At 44.9% G+C, this 15,671-nt stretch overlaps 1 protein-coding gene across 1 annotated transcript in view; it reads right to left on the reverse strand.

Annotated features, from left to right (window-relative positions):
* Positions 1–15,595, reverse strand: part of PLA2G3 (phospholipase A2 group III) — a 34,404-nt gene extending 18,809 nt beyond the window's left edge. Inside the window, 1 exon segment of the mRNA XM_049788081.1 lies at positions 15,535–15,595. Coding sequence (XP_049644038.1) covers positions 15,535–15,595 — 61 coding nt within the window.
* Positions 15,596–15,671: the final 76 nt, after the last annotated feature.

Consider the following 15,671-nt stretch of genomic DNA (forward strand, 5'->3'; position numbering starts at 1 on the left):
TCTTTTAAAAAAATTTTTTTACTCTTGTTTCCAGCATCTCTTTCAGCAGAGATCAGCCTAGCAGTTCTCAGAGGCCACCTTGGGGCCTGCTGGAGCTTAGGGTGCCATGGGTGCCAGGGCACAAACTCAGGGCCTCCCAGATGGCTGGCATGTCCCATACTTATAGGTCTTCAAAGGTCCCCCCTTTTTTTAGGGAGCAAGCATAACAGTGCTCAGAGCTTACTCCTAACTCTGTGCTCAGGAATTACTCCTGATGGTGTCCAGGGGAACACATGCAGTGCCAGGGATTGAATTCAGATCTATAGCATGCGAAACAAGTACCTTATCATCTGTATTATGTCTGAAGCCTTCAAGTGTTCTTATTTAATTTTGTGTATTATTATATTGGTTGGGGGGGCACCTTTTTGTGGTGCTCATATGCACGCCCAAATCACTAACAAGGAGTAACTCCCAACAGTGCTCAAGGACTATAAAATGAACAGGATTAAGCCCAGGGTTCCTAAAAAATACGCATTCAAACCCTTTGAGCTATTTCCTAAACCCTCAACTTTTGCCTGCTCCTCATTCCCCCCTTACTCTTCTGATACTAATAATAGCAGCTAAGAGCTTTCTTTATTCACTTTATTTTTTTCTTTTTTGCTCAGGGCAATGCTCTGAGCAAAAATTAACCCCATCAGAAGTGCTCAGGAGTTAATCTTAGCCCTGAAATCAAGAATTACTATTCGTGGTGCTTGGAGGACTATATGAGATGCTGGGGATTAAACCCAGTTCTCCTGCGTGCAAGGGATTCACACAAGGCCCAGACTTGCCCATCCGGGACTGAGTTATCTCCCCTCATGATCACAGGGTGATCTGAGGAGACCAGGTGTGCAGACAGTAGTGAGAATAAGCCAGTTCAAATCTTTCTGTATAGGAAATGCACTGAGGGGGCCGCCTCACTGCTGACCAGATCCCATCAAATGTAAGTTTTCTTGCCAACGCCTCAGTGTGCTAATCCTGGGCTTTAGGCTTCTCTTGTTCATTCTCAGGTTGGGCACGCTGAGCTGAGGCAGTCGAACCTTCCAGCCCTTGTCTGGGACAACCTAGGCTTGGAATCCATTCTCCTTTCTGGTGGGTCTAGCTGAGTTCTGTCCTTAGGAGTGAATCAGTTTGACATCCCAAGGTCAGGTAATAGGGTTATTTCTTTTTTGTTTGTTTTAATTTTGGAGTGGGGGGCCACACCTGGCAGTGCTCTAGGAGGGATTATTCCTGGCTCTGTGCTCAGGAGTCACTAAAAGTATTTAAGGGACCATAAAGTACCTGGGATCTGTCCAGTCAAGGATGAATTTTTTTCAGGGCATTACCACCAGGGGGCATCAGGGTCACATGCTAGACTGAGATCTGGAGTTCAGAAGGAACCTTGTTGTGGGAGTTAAACCCTCTACCCAGAGGAACCAGGGACAGGTCTGGGAAGTGAAGGATGGAAAAACAATGGAAAGCACTGAGAAAGCCTGGAGTCCAACCCCTGGATAGTGTGAGAATAGATGGATTTCTCATAGCAGCTCCGGTCCACCCTGTGCTTTTTGGATGCTGGGTAGAAATAAAGAACTATTTGCTCAGAGTTTACTACATGCTTGAGGGGTTTTTTTGTTTTGTTTTGTTTGGGTTTTGTTGTTATTGTTGTTGTTTGGGGGCCACACCCAGAAGTGCCAGGGGTTACTCCTGACTCTGCACTCAGAAGTCGCTCCTGACAGGCTCGGGGGACCATATGGGATGCTAGGATCAAACCTGGGTCCATCCTGTGTTGGCCGAGTGCAAGGCAAATGTCTTACTGCTGTGCTATTGCTCCAACCCCTATTGGGAAGACTACTCTTGGCCTCTAACTCTAGCTTTCTACTTAACATGATTTCTCTGAAATATTTTTTTAGTTTTGGCGTTGGGAAATTTGCAGGTGGTAATATTATTAAAGCTGCTTTCTAATAAGGAAAACTGCATTTTCTTTAATTTTTTAAAGTGAAAAATAATTACCATTTGGATAAAAGGGTTACAAAAGTGTTAAAGCATAGAATAGCAATGTAGGATGTAACTGCATTTCACCTCCCAAGCCCTCCACCATTGCCTCTAACATCACCTTCTGATGGGCTTTTACTCCCTGCCCCTAAGGGAGCCCCTGCCTCTGCTAGTATGGGAGAAACAGTGACTCTGAGTCTGCCATATGCCAGGACCTCACTATCTTGCTACCAAGACATGCTCCCCTTTTGGCACTATCTATTAAAAGGAACTGAGGCCAAAGGTGAAAGACCAGCCAGTGCAGCTCTGGTCTTGGAGAACTAGACTAGAGGAGACAATCATTTACAGAATCACAAAATCAGCCAAGGGGTTGGCACCACAAGGAGAGTTGACAGCACTGAGAAGGGGTGCAGGGAATGTGAATCTAGTGTGAACCTCTAAAAAGGAAAAAGGGAAGAAAGAGGGGTTGCAATAGAAAATGTAAAATTTCTCACAGGAGCAGTAACAGAGCCTATGAAAAGTGCAGGGCACCTCCAGATTATTGGATCCAGGTTAGAGATAACAGAGGTCAAGGTCAATGGCAAGCTGTTGTGCTCATGGTCTCTGCTGGATAGGTGCTGTATGAAAATGCTCGGCTCAACTAACTAGGAGCTCAGCCATTTGGGTGCAAACCAGCTGAGCCCATAGGTGTTATAAAACCATTCTCTTTTCATCCCCTCTGACTGCTCTCTAGTTCTTTTGAGAAGGTTAATTTTTTTAATTTATTTAAACACCTTAATTACATACATGATTGTGTTTGGGTTTCAGTCATGTAAAGAACACCACCCATCACCAGTGCAACATTCCCATCACCAATGTCCCAAGTCTCCCTTCGCCCCACCCGACCCCCGCCTGTACTCTAGACAGGCTCTCCATTTTCCTCATACATTCTCATTATTAGGACAGTTCAAAATGTAGTTATTTCCCTAACTAAACTCATCACTCTGCGTTTTTCTCTCTCTCTCTCTCTGACTTATTTCACTCAGCATAATAGATTCCGTGTACATCCATGTATAGGAAAATTTCATGACTTCATCTCTCCTGACAGCTGCATAATATTCCATTGTGTATATGTACCACAGTTTCTTTAGCCATTCGTCTGTTGAAGGGCATCTTGGTTGTTTCCAGAGTCTTGCTATGGTAAATAGTGCTGCAATGAATATAGGTGTAAGGAAGGGGTTTTTGTATTGTATTTTTGTGTTCCTAGGGTATATTCCTAGGAGTGGTATAGCTGGATCGTATGGGAGCTCGATTTCCAGTTTTTGGAGGAATCTCCATATCGCTTTCCATAAAGGTTGAACTAGACGGCATTCCCACCAGCAGTGGATAAGAGTTCCTTTCTCTCCACATCCCCGCCAACACTGTTTATTCTCATTCTTTGTGATGTGTGCCATTCTCTGGGGTGTGAGGTGGTATCTCATCGTTGTTTTGATTTGCATCTCCCTGATGATGAGAAGGTTAATTTTACTAGAACAATATGAAGTGAAGCAGGGTTTGGGAAGAATATATCAAGGATCCAAGGGGGAACCCCTATTGTAGAAAGATGAGGTCATGTGGGCATGGAGAGATGACAGGAGGAGATTGTGTAAACACATCCAACAAGAGAAGCAAAGAAAGGAGCATATTTGGAAACTGCTAGTTGATGTCCTCTTGTCCTGTAATAGGAAATCCCTTTTACACTACCCAGTTTCAATGAAGCTCAAGCCCTCTAGTCAGACTCACTTGAATATGCCATATGCTTCTTACAGGACTCTGATGGGAATAGTCTCCAACTTCTCTGAGCTTTGGTGTCTTCAACTAGAAGAGAAAACACTGGCAACCAAGCTAATGTCAAGCCATGAAGAGGCATTAAGAGACAATGCATTGCTCATTGCTCATGTATTACACATGCTGGGGTGCCTTCTGCCTAAGAAGAAATGGATGGGCAGAGTTTACTTAACTTTGATCAAGTCCCTGACCTCAAGAGTTCTAGCAGAACACTCTAGGTCTTGGGTCTGGGTTACTTGTCAAGTCAGCATTTGAGAGCCATAGCTCAGAATATGAGTGGTCCAGTAGCATCCGTAAGCTCCAGATGCCTGAGAACTTTTGAATCAATATGCCACCCTTTGTGCCCTAATTGTCTTGACTGAGATTAGTTAAAAGTATGATGCTCCTGGGGTGTAAAGAGCCATTGTGAATCATTTATGCATGCTAAATTTAACCCAGTTTCCAACACAAGGCCTCACTCTGTGGAGAAGCCCATTGAAACGCCTTCATGCTGCTCTCATCAAGCCCCTGGTGGCTGAAAGAAAGAAAGCAAGTGGAGAAGGAGGAACATTTTTTTCTTAACCAAAGCTCTCCCAAGGATTTCTACCTTGTTAAGTGGCAAATCCCAGCCCAAAAAAAGAAGAGTAAAAGGAGGGTGGATAGGTGGACAACCAACAGCCAGCTTTAGCACTTGCAAATAAAAGATAGGACTACAGGCTTTTCATCTCAAACCCAGAGCTGTAGAGAACACATTGGGAGATTCTAATCTGGGGAGAAAGTGGGGAATTCACTGCATCTGGACTTTAAATCTCTTCACATACATACATACATACACACACACACACACACACACACACACACACACACACACACACAATCCCCAGTATTAACACTGTGTTTAGTATCAATCAGGTCCATTTTCTGAGACCATTTTTCAAAAGCATTTACGCAGATTTTATGGCAGGGCAGGCAGTGGTGGGAGTAAGACAGACATTACCCATGCCCCTGAGGAGAAAATCACCCCAGCAGGTAGAGGAAAATAGTAGAAAAGCCATGAAAGACTCACTGAATTTATGGTCTATGTGTATGATTATTACAAGGGAAATGTTGTTAAAATCTGTGCAGGGGCCCCTGTAAAAACAGGTGTTTTGGAAAACGAGGGAGGGATAGAGGGGGGAAATGTGTTCAAATAACTTAGGTAAACCCAAGCAGTGAAATTAATAGGGATTTTTACTATGGAACGCTTCATAATGTGCCTTGGGAAATCTCTAAATTGGGCAGCACAGTTGGAGTCCTTCGTGTCAGTGTCCCAAAAGAAATGTACCAAATGCCTCTGGATTCCTCAGACATGGAGCTTAAGAAATTGCAATGCCACATGGCTAATGCTGATGGTGACGGTGGCAGTGGCCATGATGGTGGTATTGATGATTACAAGACTCCTACTCAGATCCTCTCACATGACAGCCATGTGCTCTATGTTCATGTATATCCCTGGCCACCAAGTAACCTAGAATGATAAACCAAAAGGAGTGGAAGTCTGGAACTTGGAGATGTGATAGCCAGATTTTGTTCTCTCCACATCCTATACCCTTCAAAAAAGCTTTATATCAAAATATAACCCTTTTCTGGGAGAGTATTTGGAAAAGAAGACATTGGTCATGAGGTCATGTGGGTGGAGTCCTTGCCAATAAAGTCATATGAAGTTTATAAAGTTTATATGAGGAAGCCAGATAACTAGATTATTCTTCCCACCAGGAGAGACTTTGAAGAGACAGTCCACCAGAGACTCCCTATGCTCAGACTACCAGTTTTAGGAATAGTGAGAAATTGATTCCTTTTTACAAACCCACCCAATACCTTTCTGTGACTTTTGTCCAGGAGAAAGCAGAATACAGGACTTTCCCCCAACTTCTTGAACTCAAGCATATCAATTGACACCTGCCAAAAATAGCTAGAGTTATAAATAAGCTGACAGTTACACTAACTTTCCTATTTCAATCCATTTCCTGGTAGGCACTCCCCAGTGGGTATCTGACATGTGAATTTCAGGGAGCCTGATATGAAGTGCCCCCCCTTACCACCAACCCAAACAAGGAGATAAGAATCTCTGACTTCTCTAAAATTGATCATATACTTTGACTCCCGAAATTACTCCCCTCTTTTGGAAGATCTGGTCTTACTCTAACTCTGATTTTAAGGGTTAGAATGGCAAAGTTGCCAGTAAAATGTTTCCAGGGACTAGAAGTGGGTGGGGATGGTCTGAAGAGTTCCTCTGATGAAGCAATCAGTGCAAAGAGTGGATTCTAACAATGAGTGAGTTTTCTTTAAAGGCAGGGGAAGTTGACTCTGTTTGACTGATTGTTCCACTCTATCCTTTGTAGGATATCAAGGAACTCACCTCTAATCTCTTGCTTCACTTCTTTCTTGGGGCCTCATTGACTCACTCTGTATCATCCCCCCAAAAAATCAAACCCTGTGGTTCTTAGGGAAAAATAGCACACTCCCTTTTAAGACACAGTAAGGGGTGCCAGAAAGTCACAGAACCCATCCACATCATTACATAAACATCCCCCAATTAGCCTCTCTGAACAAGTTATTCAGCATGTCAGAAGCTTGGCTTTAACAAACAAAATAGAATAAAATCTACCTTCCAGAGTAAGAAAGATTAAATAAATAACATGTGAAGCATGTCTTCTTCCTTATTCCCCTCTCCTCACAAAGGTTATTGCATTAGAGATTCCAGAGAAAGAAGAGAACCGTGCCACCAGCCATTAGAGTAACATTAGGCTCTAGATTCTGAATTTGTCGGGATAGTTTAGGTTGAAAGAAAAAGACTCATTTCAAATTAACTCAAACAGGATCAGTAAGGAGAAAGAATAAACACTGTAAGCAGTAAGAAAAAGCCAGAGAGACTAAGGGAATCCATGGAGGTGGAATGCAGCCAAGTCTCAGGAAAAGACTAGAAATAAGTAGTGGAATGTACTAGAAGACTAGGATACCCCTCATGTTCTCTCTATTCTCAGGAGTATCTACATGGGTGACAACTTCCCAATCCACAAGGCAGAGAGTATCAGCCAACAGTTTCACTGCAGGCCCAAGGGGAGCCAGTGAGAATACTTCCCTTTAATTCCAAATACCCAAAGAAGGTTTTCATTGGCCTAGCTAGGGTGTATTCCCACGCCCTGGCCCAATTAACAGCCTCAGTGGTGAGGCCATGCGACTTTCATTGGCCCACTTTGAGTAGATTTCTAATCCTGATCCAATCAGCAGCTCCATGGGTGGAGCCTTATTGTAGGAACATGTCAATAGTTGATCTAAAAATGTGGATGGCAAGAGCATGGCACATTTCCAAACTAGAAAACCTAGAAAGGCCAAACAATAAGAGACTTGATGAGCTTCAGGCTCATAGTAACTGACCACGAAGTGTTTAGAGTGCCAAGGAGATGGACCATTTCCACAGTGGAAATGGAAAAAAGGAAATGTTAGTTACCAGAAATCAGGAGGTCAACACTTCCGGCCCAGTGAGAACTCAGCCATTTATATCCACCTATGCAGAGCTGCTGATTGCCGATTCCCTCAATGGGTTTTAAGACAACCCCTTTAAAATCCCTATGAGGAAATTCCTTTTTGTCTTCTTGGGAAGTGTGCAGATCATTCCTGAAAAGACCTCACTGCCTGAATGTTTTTGCTGCTTCTTAATCAGCCCTTTTCACTAGTGAAACCACCTGCCTCATATTTGTTTGAGGTCAACTCTGCTTATAAAAGGCCATTGATTGGCCTGGGAGGGCTGAGGGAAGCCACATAAGCATTCCTTAATGGGTGGGAGAAGTTTCCAGAAGCTGCACGGACCACCCAGCCCAAAGCCATCCTACAATGTGAGGGCTAATTAATCACAATTATTATTTATGGCAGTGCCAATCCACCTGTTCATGTCACAAGACATTAGTTATTGCCAAGGATGATGAATCCCAGGATGTAGAACATGCTAAAATTATTAATCTACAAGTGAAAATGATTTTAATTGGATTTCGCCCTTGGGGTCGTGTCAGGGACCTTCTTTCAATCAGACTTGTCCAGTCAGCAAAGTAGACCCCAGTCTTTCAAATTGAAACTGTGATTGGCTGGCAGAGGTTAATAGAAATGTTGGGAAATAAATAGGTTATTGATTGATCATAACAATCAGCTAGCTCCCCGCTCACCTTGCTAACCTCGCCCACCCAATTCTGCGGCAAATTCGGTTAGCATCTAATTATAGATCACTTTTACAATACTGTGTATTAATGAGCAGATTATACGGGGGGGGGGGGGGGGTTGGGTGCAGGGCGAAGGGAAGTCTTATTCCAGAACTTTCTTAATGGAGAAAACTGAAGTAAGACTAGTAGAGAGGGGGCAGGGAAATACTCTAAGAATAAAGTTACTGTCCCAGATCTCCTGCCTATAAACCCAACCATCGGAACCACATTTCTGGGCATGCGCCCTGTGCAGAGAATGAATGAGGAGAAGACTCTGAGACCCATCCAGGCTCTAGATGAAGGACACCCTGTGAAACAGTGTTCTCAAAATACTTGGGAAGAGCTGATGTGGCTCATCAATAAAAAAAAAAAAAAAACTGGCCTTGAATGTGTGAGACCAGGGCTCCACTCCTAGAGAAGTAACAATATTGCATTTAAAGTATTCAAATAAAAAAATGCAACCATAAGATTAACTGGGAGGGAAGCTTGCTTAAAAGGGTGATAGGAGAGACTGAGAGGGGTGTAGTATATGAAAAAGTTTCCATAAGATTATTCTTGGAATTGTTGTATATAAAAATATTTCCTTAGGTAGAGCAGCTTGTGTCTGAATATCTGCATATTGATTTCTGCCATTAATAATTAATACGAGAGATTGACCCCTGCCACTCGTTTTTTTTGTTCCATCCGGGCTATATAATTTGGATTTCACACCCTCAGCATATAACATCTTCCATTCGGTTCGCTGTTTAGATGGCAGACATATTTCAACTACTTTTTTAAATTAATGCAGGGCCCAAAGTGCTTTTCGACACCAAAGTCTTAGCATCTTCAGACAGTATGGAGAAGTTGGCCCAAAGTCCTTACATGCTTTCTTAAACTGTTCCATGTCTTCTATTTCAAGGGGTTCATAGGTTGACACATATACTGTCTGTAATGGAACTGAGGCCGAAGTAGTAGAAGTACTCTGCACAGGGCTCTGAGGCCTGACATGTGGAGCACTAGCCTGTGATTCGTCGTCTGAGTCGGCACTATATGTGATTCCATTCTGTGTACAGAATCAGAACTCACTTGTGGACTTAGCACCAGGGGTTGGTCATCAGTGTTAATATTTTGATTTGGGTCCTGAGTTTCTAAATTACGTTTCCAAGTAGATTTTTTGTTGGGAAAAATGCCTATATTTTTGATGGTGGTGCTAGATTCATCAGCCTGCACTTTGGCCTGGATTTTCATTGGATAGACCTCTTTATTATCCATGCTGGTTTTAGCCTCACTTTTTCCACACTTTTTGCTTCCAGCCAATACCTATGCTCACCATAACAATATTAGCCAACACAGAGATTCCACAAACTATGATGGATGGAGACAACACAGGCAAAGCAAATATGTGAGTATACATTTTTATTTGAACTATAGACCACAACCATCCAAAAGCAATGAAATTTCCTATCATCAAGCCTGTTCATTTTAAATAATATGGAATAATCCACTTGACAAACGCAGAACCAAAGAATTTTGGTGGCACAATCAACGTGGCTGACCATAGAAGCCATCCAAGGATCTCCAGAGGCAATTTCCAATAAAGTGTTTCACTTACAGTTATTGAGGGTCCAGGTTCACCTGTTCCAGGCGCCATAAATAGGGAATCTGTGCTGTTAAATCCTTTGATAGGTGTCTGTGAATCCATGAATAATCCCCAGAATAAGAAATTACTTCCCATCCCCTTGTCCCCTTTCGGGGGGAGATCTTGGTAATATTTATCCACAGCAAATAATAATTTACACAGGCAAGAAGGTTAGGGTGTAAAAGATTGGGCAGAGAGAGAGAGAGAGAGAGAGAGAGTCCTTTTGCAAAAAGACCCCTCTTCCCTGTCCATCAAGCTATTTACTGCCAACTTCATAGCGCCCCCACCTGGAAGGTCTAGATGGGGCAATAGTCACAGAACAATCCTAAGGAAATATTTTTATATACAACAATTCCAAGAATAATCTTATGAAAACTTTTTCATATACTACAAGGGGTATAGTTCAAAGTGGCAGAGTCCATACTTTTCATGTATGAAACCCTGGTTTGATCTCCAGCTCTTCCTTTCTCTCCTTTCCTCCTATCTCCCTTTCTCTCTCTCCCCATCTCTCTCTCTCCATCTCTCTCTCCCCATCTCTCTCTCTCTCTCTCTCTCTCTCTCTCTCTCTCTCTCTCTCTCTCTCTCTCTCTCTCTCTCTCTCAGCACTGTTGGCTGTGATTCTCACAGCAGATAACAAAAACAGATTTTGGACTCAGATAAATCGGGGTGCCTTTGGTTTTATTTTTTCTTAGAATTTTTTTGAGGGTGTCAGAGAGATGGTACAGTGGTTTGCACGTGGACAACCTCGGTTCAATCCCAGCATGCCATTTGCCAGTAGTAATTCCTGAGCATCACCAGGTATGGCCCGAACCCCCAGACAAAAAATAAAATCTGGAGGGGATCATATCCCACAGTGCGCATAGCTAACTCTTACTCTGTGCTCAGGGATTATTCCTGGTAGGACTTAGGGGGGCCAACTGGGATGCCAGGGAACAAACTGGGGTCTGCCACATGCAAGGCAAGTGCCTTAACCCTTGTCCTCTCTAGTCCTATGCTTTAATTTTGATCTTAATTTTTGTCTTTGCTGCTGTGATGTTCTGGGGTCTCACAAACTTTGTTGGCTCATGTTTGTTTATCTGTGATGATCACACACTTTGTGGGACTTCCAGAAACACCGATGACCAACTGAGTGCGACTCACACTGGGCATGAGGGCTGGTTCTAGGGTAGAAATTTAGGCCTGGAGCCTCCACCACTGAGCCAGCAATGCTGAGTCACAATCACCCTCTTAGAACTTGGGTGCTGTTGGGGGCCTCACTTTGAAATCACTGGCCTGACCACACAGAAGAATCTATCCCAGGACACAGAATTCCAAGCTCAGATTCTTGGCCTGAGTGGACATAGGACACAAAAAAGGGGGTATGAGCTAAGCCAAGATAAGCAAGTGACTGTGGTCCTGAGCAAGAAATCCAAGAAAGACCAAAAGGACAGTTTGTCCCCATAGAGGACCACTTTGAATTTTTTATTTTTGTTTTGGGGACCACACCTGGTGGTATTTAAGAGACATGCCTCATGGTGTTTGGGGTCTATGCCTGACTCTGCACTTGGGCTCACTTATGGTGGTGCTCAGGAGACTATGCAGAACCAGGGACTGAGTCTGGACTTCCTACATACAGAACCATCTTTCTGGCCCCAGCACATATGGCTGAGCACAGGAAGACAATGGTATTGGCATATCCTGACTCTTCAAGGGTCCTGGCTGTAAAAATCAATACAGGGGTCTGGAGAGATAGAACACTTGCCTTGCATACGGCCAATCCATATTTAATCCTTGACTTCCCCTATGATCCTCCAAGCACCACCAGGAATGACTCCTGAGCACAGAACCAGGAGAATAAGCGCTGAGTACTGCTGGATATGGCATAAAAACAAAAACAAAGACTTGAAAGGACCTCTGGGAGCCCAGTGGCACCTCAGCGTTGATATGCAGACTCTTGGCTGGCTGTCATGTAGTCAAACCAACAGGCAGAGAAACCCAGGAAACTGAGGCAGGATAGGAAAAAGTGACTTGGAGGAAGTCACATAGCTGGAACTTCTGACCTAGAACAGCAGGCATTAAGGGGCTACAGCCCCCTCGCTCAGGGACATGGCACCTTCTGAAGTTCGGGGCCAGAACCTGCTTAGGAGCTAAGGCCTTGATGGCAACACATTGTGGTTCAGTTCCACCTTGACATACCTAGTGAGTGGAAGGACCTTCTTCTGGGGTCACCCAAGGAACAGAGAGGACAGGCTGGGAGAGAGTGAGAGACAAGAGTGGTGAGCTCAGGCTTTTCATGCAGGAATGCAAGTTCCAGCCCCTTGCATCTCCCTCAGCATCCTCTCTGCAGCACTATCAGGAGCAAAGCCCCAAACACAGGGTCTTCTAGAGTAACCTCCAAGCACCACTGGATTGGATGTGGCCCCAAAACAATGAAGGAGAAATTCTACCTGTTTTGGAAAAACGAAAAATAAAATCAAAGAGTTTCAGAAAGCCAAGAACCAAGGTCAGTCACTGCCACTGCATGCCTCAGTTTGCCTGCAATGTGCATCACTTATGTGTCCATGCCCCCCACACCTGGCTCAAAATGAGGCCAGTGAGGAAATGACACATATCTGCAAGATGACACTCAGCTATCAACCCCAAACAAAGGTGTTCCCCCAACTTTCTCCTTCCTCAAACCTCTTCCTTTGATATGTAAAAGCCCACTGGATAGGTACTTTTTGTTTTGTTTTGGGGCCACAGCCAGTGATGCTCAGGGGTTACTCCTGACTATGCACTCAGAAATCGCTCCTGGCTTGGGGGGGGCCATATGGGAAGGCGGGGGATAGAACTTTGGTCTATCTTGTGTCAGCCATGTGCAAGGCAAACACCCTACCACTGTGCCATTGCTCCACCCCTGGATATGTACTTTTGTCTCACTCTTGACCTCCCCACTCCTTTTGGATGGATATTGGTATAATAAAGAAGAATCAGTTTTGACTTGGCACTCAGAGATACCATCAGGTACAAACTGACTCCATGGCTCTCGTCTGACTGGCTTGGCTTATTATTTCTTCACTGCTACCCTGCTTCTTTAAACCCGGCTGTGTGGGGTTTAGAAACACGGTGCCTGGGGTAACTATTACAACCTATGGATTTTTATTTTACACATTTCAAAGTTAGAACAATGAGCAGATGAAGCTATGGCAGGAGAAAAGGAAAAAGAAAAGAATCAGGGAAAGAGGAAAGGACTCAGGCAAAGGCTGAACCAGGGCCAGCAGAGGAGGAGGAGAGAGGAGGTGGAGATAGGCTAGAGACAGGCAAGAAGGCTCAGGCCTGAAAGAGCTTGAGCTCAGCTGTGAAAGAGGCAAAGACGGTCCCCTTTTATCCCTCCCATTTGGTGGTGGTGTCACCAGGGCTGTATCCCAGCAGGCCCCACATGCCCCTTGTGTAGAATTTATACATGCTTGGTTGTGGGGATGTGTTTGTGTGAATCACCCTGGCAGGGCTGTCAGTGATGTCACTCAGTGATGTGGGCAGTACTGGGCATCAAACTCTTGGCCTCATGCTCCACACCTGAACTTCATCCTCAGGCTCAAAGATGTTCCTTAAAAAAAAAAATGGGGCCGGTGTGATAGCACAGTGGTAGGGCATTTGCTATGCAAGCGGATAACCCAGGATGGACCTGGGTTCAACCCCCAGTGTCCCATATGGTCCCCCAAGCCTGGAGCAATTTCTTAGCACATAGCCAGGAGTAACCCCTGAGCATCACTGGGTGTGGCCCAAAAACAAAGAAAAAACACGTACCTTTGGGGGTCAAAGCTATTACACAGTGGGTAAAGCATTTGCCTTGCAAGCGACTGACCTTGGTTCTATCCCAGGCACCTCACATGGTACCCCGAAACTACCAGGAGTGATTTCTGAGCACAGAGTCAGAAGCAATGCCTTAGCACAGCCAGGTGTGGCCCAAAAATTTAAAATAAACACATATCTCCCTATCCTGTGGGCAGGAAAACAGCCCAAATCCCAACTAATTGCAAAAAGAACAGGATGCCACTGACTCTTCCCAGATAGTCTGGTTCAGACTGACAACTCTGGGGCCTTCTCAGAATTGGAGGTGGGGCCTTCGCGCAGATTCCACTTTCTGCCTGAAGGCACAGCAGCCCACAGCAAACACCTTTCCAGGAAGAATTGGCCCAGCTTCACAACTGAACCTCATCAAACTGCCAAGCCACCAAATTGTTTTAGCTTTGTAGCTCCTGTACCTTGAGGCCATATACGTGGCCAAATTTTAGTACTGACAGCCCAGTGGGATCTCAGCAAAGCTGATGGAAAGTTGCATAGAAAACCATCCAGCTCAATGAGCCTAAACAATAGCAATACAGAAGGTTCAACAGGCACCAACCAGCCCAGTCACTTGTCACCATTGTGAGATACAACAATTATTACAAGTTGACTTACTGATCTACATTGGATGATTCCTTTTTTAATTTGTGTTGTACCAAACAACATGAAGTAAATTTGTTTGTGTCTGAAAGGGGGTACCTAGAGTGGTGTGTGGGAAACTGGAGACAGTGATGGAGGGAAGGTCACACTGGTGTTAGATTTGGTGTTGAAACACTGAAGGCCTGAAATAACTATATTAGGAACAACTTTGTAAGCTATGGTGTAATAATAGAAAAAATTAAAATCCATATTGATGGTGTATTGCTGCATGAGGAACCAAAATCCAAGCACTAAGAGGGGAGTGGTTTAGGGGAGCCAGGGGTGTGACACAGGGGTGTGACTCAGCACTAGAGCAAGTGGGGAAACCCTGGGCTGGCTCCCAGCACTGTAAACACAAACCAACAAGTCTGAAAGTCAGTTTACTTCTGTGGCTTTGCAATTTGATGCTGGAGTGAGCCACGTGGACCTATGGACTTGGAGTTGGTCCAAATGAAGCAGAGTAGTTCAAAAACTTCTGGAAGTCGTGCCTCACATGGCCCATTGTGATCATGCTGTGACTGCCATTGAGCTCCTTGGCCCCCAACCAAGGAGACAACTGGATGCTTCGCTTCTGGGAGCCCAGCTGGAGCCAGCTGAGGGCTAGGAACTCACTCCTACTACAGAAGAACCTGGGTTTCCCTCCAGGTGGGAAACCTGGAGCTGCTTGACCTTCCTCCCAGTGTGTGCTGGGTCCCCATGATGGGTGTCTGAGCACTACCTCTACCAACCTCACAGCAATTGTACCCAGAGGTGAGAGGAGAGGCTGCATGGGCCTCTCAGTGGGAGGAGGGATCTAGATTATCTCTAAGACAGGGTCCAGGGATGGGGGGTCCCCTGGAGCCCAATTCCACCAAAGCTCCTGGGACCAGAGAGATAGCGCAGTGGCTAAGGCACTTGCCTTGCATCCCACTGACTTGGTTTGATCCCAGCACCACAGGTGGTCCCTGTGATTGTTGAGCACAGAGTCTGGAGCATGGCTTAGGAGGACCCCCAAAAAAAAAAAAAAGGTCTCCCCATCCTCTGTGCTCTGCCCTGTAGGAAGCCTGGTGCTGGTGACCGGGTACAGCAGAAACAGACAGGTACCAGCCCTGCCTGTCTCCCAAAGACAATAAAGACAGCAAATAAGCAGGAGCACATCCAAGTACCCAGCTTTGCCTGTTCCCTGTGAAGAGCAAGCATGGGGGAAGGAAGACAAAGAGCAGAGGGAGCATGCACAAAACAGCTGGATTCGGCCTTTTATTTTGTTTGTTTTGGAGTTGGGACAAGCCCAGCAATGCTGAGGGGTTACTCATGATTCTGCATTCAGAAATCTCTCCTGGCAGGCTCAAAGTACCATAGGGGATGTTGGGGATCAAATCTGGTTATCTCCATGTAAGGCAAGTGCACTACCCACTGTACTATCTCTCCGGCTCCCAATTGAACTCAATCTTACTGAAGATAGGTCAGCCTTGGGGAAAACAAGACCTGTGTTCATGAGAAGCATTTGGAAGTTGATGTCCTCCTCCTCCTCTTCTTCCTCACTCATCCTTCTATTATTGAGGACCACATCCAATGGAGTCAGAGCATGAAGGTCCCTCAGAATCTGGAGCATGGCAGTGCTG

Source organism: Suncus etruscus, chromosome 15 (assembly GCF_024139225.1).
Source record: "Suncus etruscus isolate mSunEtr1 chromosome 15, mSunEtr1.pri.cur, whole genome shotgun sequence".
Classification (NCBI taxonomy): Eukaryota; Metazoa; Chordata; class Mammalia; order Eulipotyphla; family Soricidae; genus Suncus; species Suncus etruscus.